This window comes from Apus apus, chromosome 2, assembly GCF_020740795.1.
Source record: "Apus apus isolate bApuApu2 chromosome 2, bApuApu2.pri.cur, whole genome shotgun sequence".
NCBI lineage: Eukaryota > Metazoa > Chordata > Aves > Apodiformes > Apodidae > Apus > Apus apus.
The window spans coordinates 16,581,562-16,598,738 of record NC_067283.1 but is presented as its reverse complement, the minus strand read 5'-3'; the positions used below and the strand labels follow the sequence as shown (position 1 = coordinate 16,598,738).

General features: G+C 36.0%; 1 protein-coding gene across 3 annotated transcripts in view; it reads left to right on the top strand.

Moving 5' to 3' along the window:
• The window catches only part of WAC (WW domain containing adaptor with coiled-coil), a 61,424-nt gene that overhangs the window by 10,338 nt on the left and 33,909 nt on the right, over positions 1-17,177 (top strand). For all 3 annotated transcript variants that reach the window (XM_051609350.1, XM_051609349.1, XM_051609348.1), the window contains exons 4-6: positions 14,776-14,882; positions 15,639-15,754; positions 16,167-16,279. In XM_051609350.1, coding sequence (XP_051465310.1) covers positions 14,776-14,882; positions 15,639-15,754; positions 16,167-16,279 — 336 coding nt within the window. The remainder of the gene's footprint in view (positions 1-14,775; positions 14,883-15,638; positions 15,755-16,166; positions 16,280-17,177) is intronic.

The window sequence follows — 17,177 nt, the reverse complement described above, 5'->3', positions numbered from 1 at the left end:
TGTCATCATCAAATGAGACGATTTCTTAAAAAAATTTTTTAAAATGTGCATAGATTTGCTCTTGGGCCTAAGTAATAACATTATTTTCTTTTATCTACAAAAAAGAAATCATAGGATCCTTCATACCCTACCAGTAACTTGTTACTGAAAGGCAAATAATAAACTAGTTCAGTGATACAGAGCTAGCGAAGTTATGCATAAGACTAAATGGTAATTTACAGGAGCGTGTAAAAGTGGTCCACTGTGTAAAAAGTCACAGGAAGGAGACAACAGGAAGGAGTGTAAGACTTTGCAGAAAGTAGATACTGTGCAGACCAATGACTCTTAAAACAGATACAAAACTCATGCACAGTTAAGAGCATAAATACTGAGTGCAGTGTTAGCCAGAAAGGTTACAGGATCAGAGGAATATCATGTAGGACTAGAGAGATTACCTCGTAGTGCTAATGTGACAGCTACTGGAATACTGTTGCTATTTTGATTCTCACAGTTCAGAAAGTATGCAGAGCTGCAGGTTTTCAGAGAAGAGGCAAGAAAATGACTGCAGTTCAAAGTCATGCATTAGAAGGAGAGACTTCAGACTTGAGGTTTATTTGATTAATAATTACAGACAAAAGCAATGCCTTACTTATGAGTTCTTGAATGTAGCAAACAAAAGGGCAAGATCCAGTTAGCTTAACCTAAATCTTCAGAAAACAGAAACTTTGGGCAATTTTTACCCTTAGTAACAACTCGAATGATTTATTGTGGTAACTTTTGTGGGAGTGAGAGTTTTGAGACTGGATGACTTAAAAGACAATTATCTCACGTTGGTTTAATGCAGAAAGTTGAACTATTTGGTCAGAAGTCCACTGATAGGTAAGAGAGTAATGTGAGTATTCCTAGTTTAAATGTTGTAGATTAGTGGACTTCATATTGAAAAGGATTAAATATTGTAAATTAACTTTCTAAGTAGCATTCCTGTGATGACTTTCCTGTCCTCCCCCAAGTGGTTGATCGTGGCTCATGGCATGTGAGGATTATGAACCTGTGAATGTGTTTTGTATTGTGCTGTGTGATTATTTTTTTGTCATTAACAATGTGTTTTGAGTGCTGTTGTGGGGTCAGGCAGAATGGTGACTGATCTATTTGCAGTTAAAATTCAGTACTTCCAGATGCACTGGTACAGTTACAAGTTTTGTGTGCTTTATCAGCACATACTATTTATGGAGCAGCTATACTAAGAACTTTAATTTTTTAGTTTTTAGGATTGAATATTATCTAGACAATCTGATCTCTGAACTGTCTTGACATGTAAATTGTTCAGAATTTATTTGGAGTTCATTACAGTTTATACCAGACTTAGCATGTAGAGTGTATTTCTTCAAAGATGATTGCACACTTCTGCTTTAATGCAGGCTTTTGATGTTTTTCACCAATGTATGTGTTTACCAGATTGGATTTTAGTTTGTTGGCCATAACTACACAGCTTTATTTGGTTGGACCATACCTTGATTATCTTGAAATGGCATTGCTGTTTGAGACTTGCAGAGTTTGCATATGACAGAACATAAATTTCTTCTTACAATTCTTGCTTTCTTTGCCCGAAGAACTTGTTACAGAAAGGTTCATGTGCTTGTCTGACACATTTCTTAGAGTTACTTGTAAGGCCTTTCCCTTCCCCCCTCACCACCTCGCATCATACCTTTGCTTTTAAAGTTAAATTTGTTAATACGAAAGTTGAAGAGTAACCGATAGCTTCTGTAGATAAAGATTTCTTTTTGGGATAGAGAAATGCTGTACTCTTTAAGTTACTGTATCTAGATTGTGTTTGTGCAGGATAATGTGAAGTGAATTTAGAGAATCCTGAAGCTAAAATTATCTTTCTTTTGTCCCACCAATATATGGGGTTACATGTAAAACGTGTTTTTTAAAATCCTGTTGGTTCTGTTACCACATCTTGTTTACTAGTTCAGGTTTTTGGTTGTGTACTGAGAATTTAAACAGATTTAGAATCTATTTTATTCTCAATTCCGGTACAGAAGTTTTTGTTCAACAGAAATTGTGTATTGCAGAACTTCTTGCAGAGGCATGTTATAGGCAGAAGGAACTTGTAACATTTAGTAGACAAAGCTTTTCTTTAAATAGTGTTTGTCAGGACAGCTTTCAAATATATAAGATAATGAAATCAAGATACACAAGGAGTTAACCAAATGAAACTGTGGTCAGTGTTTTTTATTGTTTTGTTTGTTTGGTTTTTTTTCTTGTCTCCATATGAAGTCTGATGACCTTTCTGGATATTTTTATTGTAATTCATTTTACCATAAAGGAAGCAAAGAGGACAAGGGCTTGACAGTGTCATCTGGTTCCTTGCTACCCATTTTTCTGATCCTTGTCCTTAGCTTCAGCTTTGTGAATCTGAGAAACAGATCTGGTCTTGGAGACTAAGGTGGCTACAGAATGAGATGAAAAGCAGGATAAACTAAGTTACTTCTGCTTATATAAAGAGCAAACCACTTTTATTTAAATAAGCCAATATTGAAAGGTCACATCCTTTTTTTCTTTCAGTAATTTTACTTAAATTGTGAATAATAATAATAATAAGGGCATCCTTTTTGCAGTAACTTTAAATTGTGAATAATAATTACTATAATGATGATACAACCACTAATACTAGCAGCAGTGTCATTGTTGTTGGACTTTCTTACTGGGAAGAAAAGATAAAGGAATTTAAAATAAACTTGTAAAATTACATTTTCCTTTTTCAAAAATATTAGTGATATTTGGTTTTTTTTAAATGCAGGAAAAAGCTGTATGCTTCGAAAATGTAATTTTGTATGTTTATGTATTTGGTTAGAAAATGTTAGCTGCATGTAGTTTGATCAGTTCCTACCTTTGGTTTTAAGAGACAGTGGTTGAAGGTGTATGGTTTTGTGGCTCAGGAAATTCCTACTATAAAATTGGTGTGGGTTGTTGGTTTGGGTTTTTTTGTGGGCCCAGCTCATGTGACAACGTGGAACTCCTTCTACCGCTTTCGTACTTTGAGAGTTGACATGGCTAGTTTAATCCCAAATATCATGGATCTTGAATTTACTACTACTTGCTATTTTCCCTTGAAAAGTGTACTTCAAAACTGGTACTGTGGTTATGCTGTGCAGTTGTTTTGTGTGAGAAGCTGCCTACCAGAGGAAAGCTTGTGAGCATGCTGATAAATTTTCATAGAAACAAAATGTAATCAGCTAATACTTTAAAATATACTACATATAAAATATATATTATTGTATATCAAATATATATATTATATATACTGTATAATTTATATTTTTGGTGTAAACTTGAGCATTTTTTGGCCTGTTTTGGTAAAGTGGGAAGTTCAAATTTAGTTTGTAACTGTATCTGAAGGTTTGAGAAGATTTTAGTGATTATGGTTTTGACAGTAGTGTGCGCTTTAATCTTTTTATTCTAGGAATCTGAAGATCAGCCTTTTTGTTAAAAGAAAGCAAAATTTGAAAAATCATGTGTAATAATGGGCATGTTAATATTAGACTTTACTAGATTCAGACTGTTCTATTGTGTTAAAGTGCCAGTATTGGCACATTCTTATGGAAGAGATCTCAGCATAGTTAAACTTTCCAAAAAATCCCTCCTGCTTCTTTTTTGAACCTGTTACATCTGTTGCTGTAACAATTTCAGTATCCTTAGTAAGACTAATTTTTTTGTTTTTTAAGCTTATTTTTTGGACGAGAAACATTCTGAATTTCAACATATTATCATAGAATTCTGATATATTTAGGCATGTTGGGCTTTCTGAAAATGTTTTTAAGCAGCAGTATTTATGGCTCCATCCCAGTTACATGGATTTCCTCTCCCTTGATTTCCTAGATTTTGTAAAGGTCATGCTGTTTTATGTCCTCCAAAGCAACAGGCTGCTTCACTACTTTCCTGGGTAGATTTTTTACTGAGTTTGCTAGAGCAACAGAGTAATAAATTATTAATATGTATCAGTAGCAAAAATGGAGAAAGGAAATTATGATCTGTCCCGATCATCTCATTTATTATGTTACAAGCATACTTACTCCTTCCCAAATGTGGAGAAAACCTGAATAATAATTTTTTTTATTAAAGCATATAATTAAAGATGCTGCACATGGGTGCATAAACTCTTCTCTACAAATTGGGGTAATGTGCTTATGTACAGGTTAGGTAATGCAGTTGACTGATTTATTCTGCTTGCATTTATTTCACATTACTACATTCTTCTGGATGGTGGTGCGTTCATGTCAGGCATCCCTATTGAATGAACTCCCACTGATGTTAGAGCTCTTCTAGTGAAGTAATGGAGTAGTTTGCTCATTCACACACCTGCTGCTGACAGGTTAACACAGATCTAATTTTCAAAACTGCTCTTTTCTTTTGAAAGAATACTATTTCCATTTGATTTAATACAAGAAATAATATGATCCTCTTCAAGCAGTGTCAGGTTAACCTCTTTTATTGGCAAAATACTGCAGCCTCTGTGTAGTTCTTTTGAGAGTGTTTACTTAACTAAGGAAATAAAATGAAACACTTAAGCAACCAGACATTTAGAACATAGATTTTCATTTTGTAAACATAGCTGTGGCTTCTGTGGAGAGGCGTGTTTTCCTCCAGTGCGGAAATTCTAGGAAAAGACCAGTTGAAAGTCTAAGTGTATATTTAAGAATTTCTTAATGGAAAGAAGGAAGAATTGTCTTGTCAGCTGCTGTGCTTTTGCTAAACACCGTAATGCACAATACCTATATTAAACCAAGCTAAATGTCCAGCCTGAAACTAAGGCTGTGAATCTGTTATATTAAAACCACAACACTATATATATTATTTCTTAGGTGGATCCTTGCTTCCCACCTCTGCCCTTCCACCTTGGGCCCTGGGACAGCAGTCCTTTTGTGTTTGTTTTTTTTTAATTAAAAACTTCTATTCGACCAAATTGATTGGACTGGTTGTTTTCCAGAATGTTACTAGCACCTCTTATTTTAAAAACCAATTCCCAGTTGAAGATAAAATAAGCATAAAATTAAAATCCTGATACATGTTACCTATGAATACTTTAGTAAATACATATGTTGTATAGCATGTCCTGAACGGAAAGAATAGTTTGTTTAAGCCTAATCATTTCACAGGTTATTCTCTAAAAGTGGATTGAGCAATTGCTGCTTCTAAATACTTTCAAGTTCTCTTTCCTCATTTGTGATGAGTTAATTAACATTTCAAGGATGTTGTGGTAATCTCATAAGACAAGCTAAGTTCTCTGCAACTAGCAAACACTAATAGCACCTAAGCAGTGATCTCGTATTGAAGTAGAGTTTGGTTCTTGTCAGGTATGGTTATTAAGTAACTGGAGGACGAATAAGGCTTTCTTGTGTTAGCCTACACCATAAACAGAGAACTGAATGAAATAGAATTCTGCATGCCTTTGGAGGGTAGCCATAGCTGATGTCTCTTGAGATACAAATCTGAAATTGTGACTTACAGTTAATATTTTAAAGACACATTTAAAGAGGGAGATACATCATGTCTTTTTTCTTCTTGCCTCTTAAAAAAAATGTGTTTAGGCATTGATTCTGCCACAGCTTTTCAGTAAGGATATAGGTGTGATAGTTATATTTGAGACTGGCCTTTTTCAGGGCTGTGATAGTGTTTTCTGAGAGATTTCTTTTTTAATCTTTCTACAACACCATGTACTTGAAGAGTTGCTGATTCTGAATGGTGACATGCTCAATTGAAATGAAGGAAACTTTTAAAATGGGATTAAGGTTGCAAGCATCTGTCACTGCATAGCACTACATGCAGTCATGAGGAGCTGCATCTTCATCTTCCTTATTTTAAACAGAGTAATGGAAACTTACCTGCAAATGAATTAGTAAGTAATACTGCATTCACAGAATCTTCTGCTTAAAGTTCTTTGTCCCCAATAAACTATCCCCAAAGTGTAAAAAGAAAATTGAGAGTTGCTAAACAGCATGGCTTGTTTCTTTGTTTTACTTTTTACTCAGTGGATTTTGTCAGGGAGATATAAGTTGTCATACCTTGATTAATTGGTGGAGCTTCTGAGTGGGATGACTGATTTGGTGCTGTTGATACCTAGAAAATGGATGAGTAGTCCCAGAGCTGTTCTCTGGCTGCTGCTTTTTTTTTTTTCCTCTGTGTAAGCAGAAAATGTTTTGTGTGTCCCCTGACTTTATTCACATTTCTGTCAGTGATGACCAGTTTATGGTGTATCAGTCCTTCATAGTATTACAGTGCTGTTTGTAATCTTAAAACATTGGAATACCCAGTTTTTAGAAATTGTCTGCACTTAAGCAACATCCATTTTGTATCACCGAGGTATATGTTGTTAAACATAAGTGTTTCTTCCAATATATTTATGTTCTTTGTGAAGGTCCTTGAATTAAAATAAAAAATTGTGACTCCCATCCCACCCTTCACAATGTTGAGGGATTTTTTTATCCAGTTTTAGTAACCCTTAAGCCTAATTTTCAGAAAGCCTGTGAGCATTTGCCTATTCATAGAATCATAGAATGCTTTGGGTTGGAAGGACCCTTAAAGATAATCTAGTTCCAACTCACCTGCATGGGCAGGGGCACCTCCCACTAGATGAGGTTACTCAAAGCCCCATCCTTTTTTTTTAGAAATGTCTGGAGTTTTCTATGTAGTCTGTTGCTTGGGTTTTGAGATAAAAACTTTGTAAAAGTGGAATTCTCTACTGACATTTAATGTGTTTCAGTTGTTGCAGAGAGATTCAGGGCATCTCGGGGCATTTCACAAAAGTGAAATGCTTTTTTGTGACATATACCGAGTACACTTTTACACACACTGTTTTCTATTAAAGTGAAAGTTACTTAGCCGTAAAGTTAGTTTCTACTTAGGACCCAGTTTAAAAACCTTAAAATACTTTATTTGACATAACCTGATGTCCTCTTCACACCTTTCTTGTTCTGTTCGTGAAGTAGAGTTGTTATCTTTCGAGGCGGCATTAGACTGATCTGAAGCAGTCTTCTGGTTACTCTTGAGTTGATCAGGAATGTGGAAATATTGTTGGCTGAGGTAGGATTGTGAATTGTTGTGGTGCTGTTAGACCTCCATTTCCAAACTTGAATCTCAATACTGTGTTACAGTATGCTCATGGGACGGCAGCTCTTCATTTGAGTTTCCTGTTATGTTGCTGGGGAGGGCTTGGAAGGGAGAAATTCAGTTTATTGCCCATGTGCTGTGCTAATCCACACTGGCTGTCAGTTGTAATATTTCTCATTTTGCATGCCATAATAATTAAGAAGCCCCTTTCTGTATGAAGCTTTTATTTGAGGACAGAAGAACCTCTCTTGCACTTTCTTAGAGTATTAGAAGTATTAGTGACCTAAATGGTTTTTGAGCTACTGTCAAGAAGGAAAGCATCGTTTGGCTTTATTCTCAAGTGCTTCTAGCTTCTTGTGAGAGGAATGTCTCACTCCACTTAATACAAATGTGCTAACATTAATAAGTGTTGCAAGATTAAAAAAACTTTAAAATTCACTGTAATTAGCAATAATGTGGCAGCAGTTTGTTTTTTATTGAACATACTGAGATCTTTTGGGGTATTGAAGTAGAGAGTTAGGAATATGACTGTTTCTGAAGTTCATGGTATTTTTTTATATTTTCCATGGGAAAAATTGCTTAAGCTGCTTTTTCCAAGTTGATTGATCTCAAACAAAGTAGGTGCCTCAGAGACGTTGAGCATGTTGCTAGAAATTTTATTAGGTGATGTGAACCCAAATAGAGGAAATAGCAAATGTAAATCTGAATAATTGCTTGTCCACCTGTAGTACTTAATATATGTAAATTCAACTTGTAGATTTCAATTTTTTTAGAAGTATCTACTTTAGTAACTGTTGGGTCTTTCTAAGGTGTTCTTACCAGAAAAGTTTAGGAGCTGGTTGAACCTTGCCTTAATTTAGGAGAAACAGGTGAATTCTTTCAAATTCTTTCAAATACTGCTCTTCAGAAAGAAATAATAGTATTTTTACAAGTGATGGTGAAGTTACTTCTCTTTTTCTTATATTTAATGATAGGGATGTCAAGAAAACAGTGGGGGGTGGGAAAGTCTAGAGTGTGGTGGAAATTAATGTTTCAACCCTTAGGCGTTTTTGAAGGATCTGACTTGGGACATTTGATTATTGGATCTTCCAGAAAGTCACTGGATCCTTTTCTAAGTTATGTGTAAGTTGAAAAGTGATTTCTCACTGCTACTGGGAGATGAACTGATGGGAGGAAAACAACCAACGTTTTATGTAGGTATTTTGCTGTAAAAAGGAAAGGAGCAAATTAGAAGGGGTTGGTTGGACAAAAAGAAGTTCGTGTCTGTTCTACCAGTGAGGACAACCCAAGCTGTTATATGAGTTTAGTCCCTAGGAAAACAGTCTGCCTGTTAGCTGCTGGAGTAGTAAGTCACTGGATTGTTACGTGAGAACTCAGAAGATTGATTTATTTTATTACTGCCTTTTGTTTTCCTTTTTGATGGACAAATAACTGGTTTTCTTTCTAGAGCAGTTTATATTTTTTGCCCTGAAATTAAACTTCAGTTTCTGAATTAAATTGAGCAGATGTAATTTAAAATGTAAGCAGAAGACAGCAAATTAGCAAACTACCGTTACATTATGCAATGTGTAAGATAACATTTGAAGCTAATTTTTCTTGCTTTAGTATTCAGTAATATCTTGGCATTCTTTGAGTATTTCATTAGTAAAACATTATGATCTCTTGGCTTTAATTGGTTTACTGCTCCTGGTTTTTCCTTGTAGAGGTGGCATTTGCTTACTACCATTTTAGAAGAACAATTCTATTATAAAAGATACCATACATTTAAAGTGTAATTTTCACCCCTAATTGGTCATTTGTCCCACTTTGTGTTTGTGTGACACTTGGTCTGTTTATACTCACATTTTTTATTAATTTCCATGACATTTTGTGTGAGTGGGTAACTTGGAGAAAAAGATAAGAACCTCTTTACATTGAGACAAGTATCCTGTGAATCAAACATTACAAAAAAGCATAGACTCTGCTGTCCTGGGTAGGAGATTCAGTAGGATAGGAGAAGAGGGAAGGAAATGAGGCTTTATAAGCTTTTTTGTTCATACAGCTACTGTTGACTGTATAAAACATTTATTTTGGTGCCCATAATGAATATATAATTGGGCAGTACAGTGATCAGGCTAGATTTTCTTTCTTTTGGCAGAGCACTGTTCATTGAACTTAGTATGTTAAAAGTTTCTGGGAAGTGTTACTGCACAGTTGGTGTGTTCTCTAAGGCTATTGCTCTACTAGAAAAACTGCACGATTTTATGTTTTTAGTTGCCAGATTTTATTTCAATACAGCAGGCCACACAAAAATGCAGTGAAGAAAAATTGTGGTTTGTCCTATTGCTTTTACATGTGGCAAATAAAAATGGCCACAATAGCTTGTTCAGTTATTGCTGAGGCATTGGATATTCTGTTGCTATTGTGTTTTGCTCGTTTTCCTTCCATATGCAGAACTTCAGAAAGTGTTCTGCACCAAGATTTTCACCAAAGTAACAAAGATATTAGTCGAAATACATTTTAGACTTTAAACTTAGGCTTCTCACAAATAAACAGTTCTTAATGAGTTATCCCCATAAAATAGAAAAAAAAATATTTTGGCCTCATTCAAAAGAGGATTTGTTGCTCTTCTTTTCTGTGTTTTAACAAATAATTAATGTCTGTCAGTTGGGCAGTATCTGTTCCATTGAGGAAGTTCAATAGTGTCAATAGTACTAATAGTGTCTCTAGTTTAATTTGATTCCATATTAGCTAAGAGGTAGAACGTGGAGTCATAGAAGAGTATCTTGAAATAAGTGGAATTAATTTCATTGCTTTTTAGCTGCCCAGTGTTTCTTTCCATATGCCTGGTTTCTAGGCACAGAAGACTCTTCCAGAGCCTGTCCTGGATCTCTGTTCCCTTTGGAGGGAGTGAAGGGGGGCATTTCTTTAAGTTCCATGTACAGCACTCATTACTTTTGGGGAGCATTTATCATGTTTCTTGCCCAGCTGGTGAGCATTTCTAAACTTTCCTTTGTATTTTCGGTACTCACACCTTTTATTATGGACAAAAGGAGAGTTAGGATATTAACAAGGTATTTTACTGAAAAGGAAATATAAATGCTCTCTATAGGACTGTATAAAGTTAACTATTTCATAGTGCAACAGCATACTACTGCAACTATGGTGATTTTACTGTTCGTGCCTGGCTAAAATCTTGGATGTGACTGGAGGTGTGTGAACTTGTTTACTGTCCAATTTCTCAGTGTTTGCTTGAAGATGATGAAAAATGGCATTTTATGTTTTTACTGTTTACTGATCTGGATTGTAGATTCTCTTCTGAAAATAACTCTAGTGTGTCTCAATGTTTTGATTTGTGCCTTTTGGTTGGACATTTTACGATACTGTATAATGTTACGAGCTAAAAAGAGTTAAATAGGTTAAAGAGATGTATTTGACTCTTCTAATCAAGCAGCAAGAAAATTTATTTTAACTGGTTACAAATGGATACTGTAGTTGCTAGTATAGGTTTTGGAAAGTAATGAGTTTTATAGCTGGTTCTTGAAAGATGGCAGAGGAGAAGGGAGATAAATCATTTGCTTTATTAGAGCACTCTGATCCTTAGCTAACTCAGAATTTCAAGTTCTCTTAATTTCACAGAGTTGAAGTGGTGTTAATGGAGATATTAGTTAAAAATGGTAGTTACCAGAGAAACTTGACTCTTTTGCAAAATGGAATATTTTTATTTTACCCTACATTGTATCTATTTTCCAAGTCCAGCATAGTGTTGAAGCCTTGTTGCTGTTCAAACTGTCATGGATTCAGCACTTGGGATCTGGAGACTACTTACAAAAACATTAGGGAGTCTTGGTGTGGCAGAATCTCAGATCTGTAGTAGGCATTAAGTCATAGCCTGTTTTTTTGATTTGGTTCCCAGAACCATGCTTTTTTGTGCTTTCTGCTCACTTTCATGTGTTAGTGAGGAAGATGTGATTTTTTCATTTGGAAGACTTGAAGATAGTTTAACCCTGACTATGACCTGTTCATCACTAGAGATAGGGCTGGTGAAGGCCTGCTCACGCAGTTGCACCACTACGGTTTTATATAGCTGTAGTGCTGATGCTTTTCTTGGCCATCTTCCATCAGTTAGAAGTAGCTCTTTCCAGATGTAACAAAATTTCCCCAAATCATGATTAAGCTGAGGAAAATCACAGTGATGGTGCAGTAACCATTTCCATGGGGTGTTCTGTAACTGAATTGAAGGATTTATAACACAGTATGAATTTCCCTATGGTGCATCAAAGATGTATATTTGCAATTGCTAAATCTTTAGGTATGCTAATAAACCTTTTAAAAACAAGTCTTTTTATTCCTCTTTCTTGAAGAAAGCGGGACTAGTAAGGAACATCTAATTGTAAGAGGAAGGGGTGAGAAGGGCTGTAACTGTCTGCGTTGAGGGACAGTTGCATGCTGTCTAACTTATCAGGCCTGTTTCTAGGGTATGGACTAATCTTAGTGATCCTGTTCTCAATCTCCTTTGCCAGGAGTGCAGCTGGGAGACAGAGCTGATTGCAAGTCACAGCCACCTTAAAATGGCTCAGGGTTAGGCTTGGCTAATGATGAAAGCTAGCATGCTGGTAAGATGAACCTCCTTTGTTTTAGTGGAAGACCTCCACTTGCAGATGCTCTCTGCATACCATTTTAATTTGTTGGCCTTTTAAAGATCTTGAGCAACTTTCCCTGGCAACCTGAGCTGGCAATGCTTGCTTGCCTGGATTGTCAGAATTTCTAAGTAACTGCTGTGCAGGTATGTACCTTTTTTATACTGAGGCAGCAAGGTTAGTTTAGTGATACGGTTTCAGTGCTTATATATTATCTTTAAGCCCTTAATTTGTATGAAGGACCTAAAACTCTTGCTCTCCAAAGCATCATCTGCTTCCATCTTGGAAGCTTCCCAACAGCAAATAACAGTTTGGCAGCCTTTTCATACATCATTCACTTGAAGTTTGAGTAGTGATCAAAATGTAAAGCAGTAATAGCATAAAATGGAGGAATGGGGGTGAACCTGCACCTGTAATTACACCGTGTAGTTATTCTGGAAACCATCTGATGTGTATTTATGGTTGGCCCTTGTAAAAGCCCATGTAGCTTGTCGTGGCAACCTGAAGCAATCGCTATTGCCAGAACAGCCATGATGAATTTTTTATGCAGCTGAGGCCAGCCCAGGTAGGACAGGATGCCTGATTCAGGGCAAGCCCATGGATGTGCAGCCTGGGGGGTCTGCTGGGAGGACTGCAGCTCAGTGCGGAGAGGCCCAGGGGCTCCTTATGAAGAAACTGCCGCACAGTGGGCGTTTCTGCTATCTGGGGCCAGCTGTAGGTGGGTGTGACTGCTGCAGCAGCTCTGATACTCTGCTCGGAGGTGCTTCATGACTCAGTACCCGGGCTGGGAACCAGGGTGGCAGGGAACAGTGTGGCATGGTGGGGGGATGCTGCTGAGCTGTTAGACCACGCAGGAGCTGAAAGCTGAGGAGTTTGTTTATGAGTTGGATACAGTTGGATTTAAAGTATTTTATTTATTTAATACATATGTCATTGGCTCTTTCTCATGTTTGGAAAATGCGATTCACTTAGTGGTGTATTCAGACCACTACAGTATTTGAAAATCACCAACTGCATCCTGAGTACACTGAAAAAAGTAGTGTTACTGAATCCATGATATGGGATTACAGTGAATTACTACACTGGTGTTTTCTGAAGTTTTGAAGTGACCAATATCAAACTGTACAAGCCATCTGGTAAATTTTAATCTTATTTTTTCCTTTAAAAAGGGAGATGATTTGACCTCATTATAGAAATGAACATTAAGCTGCATTTGCATTAAGCAAAGTACATAAATACATGAAAAAAATTTAATCATTTTATCTTAGTAGAGTTTGGGAAAGATATAGTTAAGTAATAAAGACTATTAACAGAATTATTAATAAAGAAACATTAAGCAGCCATCTTGCTCCATAATCAATGTTTAAAAAAAAAAAAATTGTTGGTGTAACTGGTTGAGGAGTACGGTCTTGTAATTATCATATGCTACTTGCATTTATTTATGGGAATTAAATGTCTGCTTTTATAAATATATATTAAAGTCTACATTCTGGAATTTTCTAATGTATGTAACATGTAAAGTCACGTCATGCACAACAAAATTCAATTTTTGTTGCTATTCATGTGCATCACAAGCATGTGATGTTGCAAGTATTGGTTTGACAAGCTTAAGTTACCCCCATGATAAATCATTCCATCTGGGTCTGAGCATGCAAGATACTTTTGACATAGGACTAACTGTCGCACTTCTGGAAGGTTGTGTGGGAGGACAAGACTTTTTGTGTTGGGTTTTTGGTTGGTTTGGTTGGAGTGTTGTCGTTGTTTTTTATTACTGGTTTTAGCCAAAATAGTGTAGGAAAAGGTTCAGAGATACTGATGATTCAGGCTGCAATAACTCCTGTGTGCAACTCAGCCTTCAGCCTTTGTAGGGTACTAAACAGATTAGTCGTGGTGTACCTCTTTGCTTTTGTGATGGGCCATTTTTCTAACCTGCAGGGTTAGAGGCAGGGAGGAATGGGTTTGAAATAGTTCTTTTGACAATACTTGTGTAGTGAGAATGCTCAGAAGATAGAATTTGCTTTGTCATCTCCCGTTCTGCACCGTGATCTATCATTTAGTCATCTTCTCTGTATGTGGTTCTCAGAAGATGTGGGGAAAAAAAAAAAAATGACAGCACATTAACTCCCACCTATCAGTCCACTCAGTGGCCTGTTCTTTATTGTAGTTGCCTGTAAAATACAGTCTTTGCCATTTGCAAAGCACTTTGCCTGTGTATTTAGATTATTATACTTCTCAGTAGGCAGAAGAATAAAAAGGCAGAGACTGTGTTGTATTTGGGATAAATAAGTTTTTTTCCCTGAAATGCGTATGAAAATGGTTTTCCTTAGTTTGGTGTGACTTATGTGAACCTTTAAAACTTAGGAAGAGGAAATCATATTAAGAAGAATGAAGGAGATTTTTACTTGTTTAGAAATGAGGGTTGAGATGTTCAGAATTCTCTCCTGATTTCCCAGCTGTTCTTTTGTGTTAAGGTGTTTCCTGGCAAGGGAGAAAAGTGTTACCTTGAGAAGAATGTGTTAGGGAGGCCAGAAGCAGGTGGTGGTTTGAGAAATAGTACTTTTGGTATTCTAGATGTTAGTATCTGTATTGCAGAGACTGAGGAGCCAGTAAAGTAATTTATATGCATAAATAGAAGTACTTCCCTAGTAGCAGTTATAAGTAGCCTCAAAAAGATTAAGAAAGCAGCATTGCTCCAGTGAACTGAAAACCTGTTTTTCTGTATTTTGGACTTAATGTTGAGGAGAAGATGTCTTTTCAATTTCTGAATGGCTCTGTAAGGACTCCTCTAACCATCAAAAAATATAAAGGCTACTTGTTTGTAGTGGAATGTAGTTTGAAGGTAAGACAAGTGAAGGGAAATGCTGCATTATTGTAACTAGAAAGGCAAAGTGAGCTTTATGCTGTGTGAAAAAGAATTATGTGTATGTTCTGAAATACTTCTGCATCTTAACTATGCTGTGGAAAACTTGCCCTCTCCCCTCTCCTTTCCCTTTCCACATTCTTAGAATACAGATGGTTGATTTCTTTTAAAACATACATGATGAACAGTCTTTCTTTTTTTCTTTAGGGACCAGTTACTCTCCACAAGAAAATTCACATAACCACAGTGCTCTTCATAGTTCAAATTCACATTCTTCTAATCCCAGCAATAATCCAAGCAAAACGTCTGATGCAGTGAGTATTTGCTGTTGATATTCATCCCTGTGTCAACCTGTTCATACATGCTGTATTGCATCTATTTGTCTAAAACAGGCAACATGTACAATTACCTGCTTCACTGAGTTTTCCAGCACCAGTCTTTATATAGTCTGTAAACCCAAGCCACAGTTGTTATATGTTGTAGAATTATTCTAATTGATAATCATTAAAGCTTTGAGGTACTTGTCTTGAATTTTAAAATACCAGATTATTTAAATGAAGTAAATATAGAGGGAAATGTTTCCCATGAAGTTCTTTGTAGATGCAAAGAAGAGAGTATGATTTTACTTACTTAAGATGCGTTACATATTGTGAATTTCAGACACTTTATGTGCTAGTTTTAATAGTTAAGATGCTGTTTATTAAAAATGGCACTGAAAATAGGTAAATTTCTGAAGTTTAGAAAAATTCTGAAAAGCTAATAATTTTTAGGAAGTTTTAAAGTGCAGGAAACTAATGTTATCAATATCGATATTATTGTATCCTGCTAAACATAGTATTAGATTGTTTCAGGGTTGATGGTATCAAAGTAGAGTAAACTATTGCAGGATGCAACAGGAGCGTAGTGGTCACATCTTTAAACTACCAAAATGAAACAAACATTTCGAGTAAATGTAAAGCAGTGATTAGGGTGCATATGAGGATGCCAAGTAATTTTAAAAATGGTAGAAGCTTTTAAATTGGTATATTAAAATTCTCAGGTAGTCTTTTGTCCAACATTGTATTTTAAAGGCTTACGATTCTGCAGATGATTGGTCTGAACACATCAGCTCTTCAGGCAAAAAATACTACTACAACTGCCGAACAGAAGTTTCACAATGGGAAAAACCAAAAGAGTGGCTGGAAAGGTATATGTGTGTGTATAAAGAACAAATATTCTTAAGCTCATTTAAGAGCAATTGAGCTTATCTAATAGATTAAATGCTATAAAAAATTGTGGTCCAAGTCTGCTGTGTTCCTACCCTTACCATGACCTCTGGCACCTATTTTATCCCTTGATAAGGGAAGTGTAGTTGATTCGTTTTTTTGGCTTTTTTCGTTGTGGTGGGATTTTCTGGGGGTTGGTTTGTTGTTTGTTTGGTTTGGTTTTTTTAATGTTATTGAGCTGAACTAGTAGCAATGGCTGGAGTTTTGCCTATCCCATCTGTAGCAGGAAGCTTTTAGTATAGTTTAATTCATCTCGTGTAACTTCACCCATAGAAAGTTTTATATTATTAGATAATATAAGTTCTTGCTTAACTTGTGTTTTCTCTTCTTCAGAGAGCAGAGACAAAAAGAAGCAAGCAAGATGTCAGTTAACAGTTTTCCAAAAGATAGGGATTACAGAAGAGAGGTGATGCAGGCAACAGCTGCCAGTGGGTTTGCCAGTGGAAGTATGTGGTTTTTTTACAGTAATATATTCTTGCCTGGTTTGCATTGCTGTTTTCCAAACTTAAACAATATTAAAAATTCCTTTCCTTAGCGTTTTTCTTGCCTTTATATAAAAAAGGTCCAAAGTGAATAGCACAGACAGCTCTTCCAAATATTTTTTCTTCATATAACTTTGAGCCTTTACTAGTGGAACACTTGCTTAATGCTTTACTTGGTGGTACTCTTTTTTAGCAGCTTTTACTGCCTAATTTGGTTATAGGTAGTTATTAAAACAACTTGCACAGTTTATGGTGTAGTTGGACTGTTATGATCATTAAAACCTATCAATGTCATATTCTGAGCTTAATAGAGTTGCAGAAGTCTCTTCTAAAACTGATTTCACATCTGAAAATGATAATTTAATGGATTATATCATCAGGGTTTTCGGGGGCTTGTGTATGTTATTGAAAGGATATCTTTACCAGATTCTTAGCAAAGCCTTTCCTGGTCTACAAATTTCTGTTGGTTTTGTTTTTATTTTCCTGATACCTAGCTTTAATCTTTGTCAAGTTTTTCTGAGAAATGGTTGTACTATGAGATTCCTTCTGTATGCTGATGTAATTTGGGTGAATTTGTAGCATAGTTCTCAGGGTGATTTAAAGGGAGGAGACAAAGTATTAATCTTCCTGACCTTCCTACCCTGCCCTTGCTTGAGACTTGACAAGACAGAGATGTATTAAGGGCTGTTTTTCTGTGTATGGTGAAAAAATGCTGCATATGCTGATACATACTGTATCCTACGAAAAAGATAGCAGACATGCATATTGCAGTAACAATGTGTTTTGTGACAGGTGAAAATCTAAGAATAAAAATAATGTCTCTATATTTACTTGGTATGGCCCCTTTGTAGTGTATTTTAAA